Source organism: Ipomoea triloba, chromosome 14 (genome assembly GCF_003576645.1).
Source record: "Ipomoea triloba cultivar NCNSP0323 chromosome 14, ASM357664v1".
In the NCBI taxonomy this organism is placed as follows: domain Eukaryota; kingdom Viridiplantae; phylum Streptophyta; class Magnoliopsida; order Solanales; family Convolvulaceae; genus Ipomoea; species Ipomoea triloba.
In genome coordinates, this window is record NC_044929.1 from 23,647,076 (window position 1) to 23,651,743 (window position 4,668).

Here is a 4,668-nt window from a genome sequence, read left to right on the forward strand (position 1 = left end):
GTGAAAGTTTTTTGTTTTTAATCATATCAACTTGATGGATAGAATATTTAATTTTGGTGAAAGTTTTTTGTTTTTAATCATATCAACTTGATGGATATATTAAGAATGCAATATCTGTTCATAACTACTTTTTCTCAACCTATTGAAGTTGCCTCCACTGAGGCTCGAACCCACCACCTCCCATATAAAGGGAAGGGTTTGATGCCACTGAACCACAAGGTCCTTGGCACCCCATATTATACGTTAGTTTATCTCATTGTGACTCTTTACTAATAAGTATATCTTCATGTAGTGGTTACAGACTTTTTAGTAATATTTTCTTTGAAGATTAAGATGTATTGCATTCTATACATCTCTTCAAATATAAAATTAACTTAGTTAATTTGAAAATTTTGCCAAAGACCTTGTGGTTTAGTGGCACTTAGTGTCTCAGTTTACATGCCTACATAGATGATGGGAGTGGGTTCGAGCTTCAATGGAGCCGTGGAGGCACATACTATGTTGTAACAAACTGTACTCAAAGAAATTTGAAAGTAGCACATACTATGTTGTAACAAACTGTACTCAAAGAAATTTGAAAGTAATATATTGGCATCAATTCAGGGAGCACGAGTATTAAATACATTATATTATCACCGGCCATATTTTTTAAAGGGAAAATGTTACAAATTTTTTTTTTAAAGGAATAAGAGTCAATAGGGCCATCTAACTACACAACAAACTGCAACTAAGCTATTAAATTAAAAAAATTATAATTAAATTCCCAAAAAATGTAAAATAATTTAATTCAACTTAAAATGACATGTTGTTAACATGATGACGTGGCGGTTGAATTTAAAAATATTTTGAAATTTTTATTTTAATAATTTCAAATTAAATAATTACTTAAAATTTAATAAATAAAAAAAATCACAGGGTCGCCTTCTCCTCAGAGCTAGAGAAGGCGAACACGGGTGGGGTGAGTTTTCTTAAAAATAATTTTTAAATAATTATTTTATTTAATTTATTAAATTAAAATAAAATAAAAATTTAAAAAATATTTTTAAATTCGGTAACCGCCACATCAACATATTACTATGTCAACAGGTCATTTTAAGTTGAATTGCATTATTTTTGCATTGTTTGGAGACCTAATTGTATTTTTTTTGAGTTCGATAACCTAATTGCAGTTTGTTGTACAATTGGATGGACTATTTGGCTCTTTTTTTCTTTTTTTCTTTTTTTCTTTTTTCTTTTAATGAAATGCTTGTTATTTTTTTAGACTTGTGTAAAAATAGGCACTTCAAAAGATTCAAAGGGAGAGAAATATTTGAGCAAATCAACTGGTTTCAAGTTACAATCATTCAACACAATCATTGAGAGCAACTTTAGTTGATCGAGTTGTTCGAACAATAGCAGTCGACTTAATAATCATAAAATTTCGAGTTTGACTTTCGCTATCTCATAAATCGATATTTCATGAACCCTTATAACACAATCATGTGTTGAATCTTCACTTCGTGGAGACATGAGATTCGACTTCAATTGAAACATTTCATGATCTTCCACATATGTAGGTGTTTGTAATAATTTTTGTATGCATTCATTTGTGTCTATTTGGGATAGATGACAACAATGGAGATCACATCGATATTTATTTATGCCTCCCAACTCCTTATCCCTGGTAACGGCAATGAATCAAGCCAAATATGTATTTCTATCTGTCCCCTTGCCTCTAACCACCCTTTTTTTTTTTTTACTATTGACTTTGTTACAATTCAGTATCTGTTCATAGCTTATTTTCTCAGCCAAATGAAACACAAGAGTCAATATCGTCTCCACTGAGACTCGAACCCATCCCATGTGGGATTAAAAACTCAAATTGTAGATAATTTAAATCAATCTTCTACATCTTTATAGAGATCGATACTATTGGTTTTATGAGTATGAAAATCAGCGGTCAACTAATATAATTGTAAAATGATCCGTGTATTGAAAGTGTAGTAGTGTATATTGCCTTGAGTATTGATAATATAATTGCGAACCCTTTTACAAGCCCCTTCCTTTTTTCTTTTTTTCTTTTTTTTTTTTTTGTTGTAGCCCAAAATTTCTACTGTCGGACATAGTGACTAATCCCCTTGTTGAATTATAGGCACCTCTATTGGGTGAAACAGCTAGCCTGGAGACTTAAGGCTCCTTCATACCCAAAGTTAAAACTAAATTTCTAAAACCCCTAATTAATTACATTTGATTATATTGGATTCTAATACAATAAAATTTTCTTAATATATAACAAATTACACAAATTATTATTTTCATAAACAGAAAACCATGTCACAAAACCACGAAAACTTAACCGTGTCGATGATGATACAACAAATATTCGGATATCTAACTGTATATATAATAGATTTTGGTATTCTTGAAGGTATAAATATTCGGATATCTAACTGTATATATAATAGATTTTGGTATTCTTGAAGGTATAACCGAATAATTACAATGATGCCCTCTTAGTATGTAGTGTGTGGGGTTTGGGAGTGTCTTGAAGTTGTGAGAAGAGTCAAAAGTCTCATCCACAAGCAATTAATGCGCCTTTTATAGGCAACGCGTGACAAACATGCCATGTTACCGACATATCTTACACGTGTTGGATGTTTGTTGGGCGGTCATAACTGCTATGCCAAGTGTTTAGTGAGGGCTAAAATGGTGAAGAGATGTGGCAGAATGTGATATGACTAATCGTTCCACTTGGGGAGTACCTTTGAGGTAGTTATGGGAAAAAAAAGCTGAGTGATTGGTTAAGCTAATAGGCTTCCTGATCAGGTCCAATTGGGAATGGTCAATACAACATAAATAAACAAGGGATCCGCAATTAATCAAGTGTGCATTGAGATTGGGACTTCAATCGGGAGGTAAGGTTATTAGTAGTCAGAAATGGTCAGATACGACGGCGTCATATAAAATATAAGTGACCATACTAGTATATTCCCTATTGATGAGTGCCATGAGTTTGTTGTGAATGGATGACGACAAGATCCCTTGGCATGACTTCCTCTCATTTGATACAATTGCTTGTGCTCATTTTTCTTGTATCCATTAAAATCAAGCACATAAAACAAAATAAAACACAAGATCATTCGTAATTCTAGAAACACTTCAATAATTTCAAGAAACCTTCAATCACAATAACAAAACAACACCAAACAACCTTCCAAAATCATGCATGCATGTAGGCACAAGAGCCAATCACTACCCCCACTCCACCCCAATTCAGCTAACAGACACAATTAACGTTGTTCCGACACTCCTAGTGAGCTAATTAAGGTTGTAGCTAGCTAGGCTAGGCTAGGCTAGGCTGCAGTGTGGTCTGCTTTTGTGGTGGAATGATGGGTGGGTGCTGGGTATTTGAGAGCATTGAGTTGAACCTTTCTGAGAGCAGCTTTGCCAAGATCAATCCCACACATATCAGAGAGTCTGATGAGGTAAAGCAAAACATCTGAGAGCTCTTCTCCAAGGTGAACCTTTTCTGCTTCATCCCAATCTGGGAGACCCTTTGCCACCTCTCCTTTCCATTGGAATATTTCAGACAGTTCTCCAACTTCCCCTACCTGTCATGTCAAAATCACCACATAAAATCCACTGGTTTTAGTCTTCATGTGTATGGGATAAAGATTCCTTAAGATTAGTCCAAGGTTAATGTGGTGGATGGGACACATGTTGTGTATTGGATCATAAGTAAAATCACTTTCTTTTTTTTTTGAAAATATAATGTAACTAGTTGTAAGAAGGCTTGCAACCCAAAATTAAAGGGATGCCGGTTTGCGTTTAGCCTAGAGGTTTAGTGGAGGAGTATATTTGGAGGAGTACTTTTCGAGATGTCACTCAATAGTAAGAGGAGTACATTGCGAGATGTTACTCAACGACATTGGAGGACATGATTCAATAGCAAGAGAAAAACATCGTGAGATGTGACTTAGTGGTCGGGGGAAGTACATCTCAAGTTGTGACTTAACAACAAAAAGAAAAAGCACACATTTCAAGTTGTGACTCAACGGCCGAGAGAAGGGCATCTCGGGTTGTGACTCAGTGGCCTAGAGTACATCACAAGATGTAACTTAGACGTCAGTACATCATGGGATGTGACTCCACCGACACAGAATGTGACTCAACATACAGCACACAGATTTTTATATATAACGGGACAAATTCATATTTCTCCTATCAATAAGATTTAAAGTCTGTAACTCTTAACAAAGTAGATTATTAACCCTAATTTAATTGATAAACCAATTGATTTATGGGAAACATTTCCATCTCACACCAATAAATATAATGAAAAAGTAAAGTACCATAGCAAGAAGAAGATTTCTAGGGATGTGGTACTTTTCCCAGTCTCTTTCTTTAGCAAAATCCTCCATTTTCTTCTTGAGAAGCTCAAGGCTCACCTCCTCCATGCCCTCTGATCTTTTCAAACACAAGAAAATTGCAGACAAGATTGGAAGATAGAAGGAGAAGAGAAGATCTGTGTTGGAACATGGAAGAGTTGGCATGTATTTATAGTTGGAATACCAGGAAAACTGGGTACCTCTATTGGTGGCCTCATTAGTCAAAATTGTAATCTAATCTAATAAATATTTTACCATTCAAGACTTTATTGCTAGCTGTATTTTAATTTTATTTGTGATC

General features: G+C 34.5%; 1 protein-coding gene across 1 annotated transcript; it reads right to left on the reverse strand.

Moving 5' to 3' along the window:
- Positions 1-3,118: 3,118 nt before the first annotated feature.
- On the reverse strand, positions 3,119-4,520 carry LOC116005063 (dCTP pyrophosphatase 1-like). The gene is made up of 2 exons (XM_031245292.1): positions 4,332-4,520; positions 3,119-3,590 (listed from the first exon to the last, which is right to left on the reverse strand). The coding sequence occupies exons 1-2, from the start codon at positions 4,434-4,436 to the stop codon at positions 3,333-3,335; spliced, it is 363 nt and encodes a 120-aa protein (XP_031101152.1). The 5' UTR covers positions 4,437-4,520; the 3' UTR covers positions 3,119-3,332.
- Between the last annotated feature and the right edge of the window lie 148 nt (positions 4,521-4,668).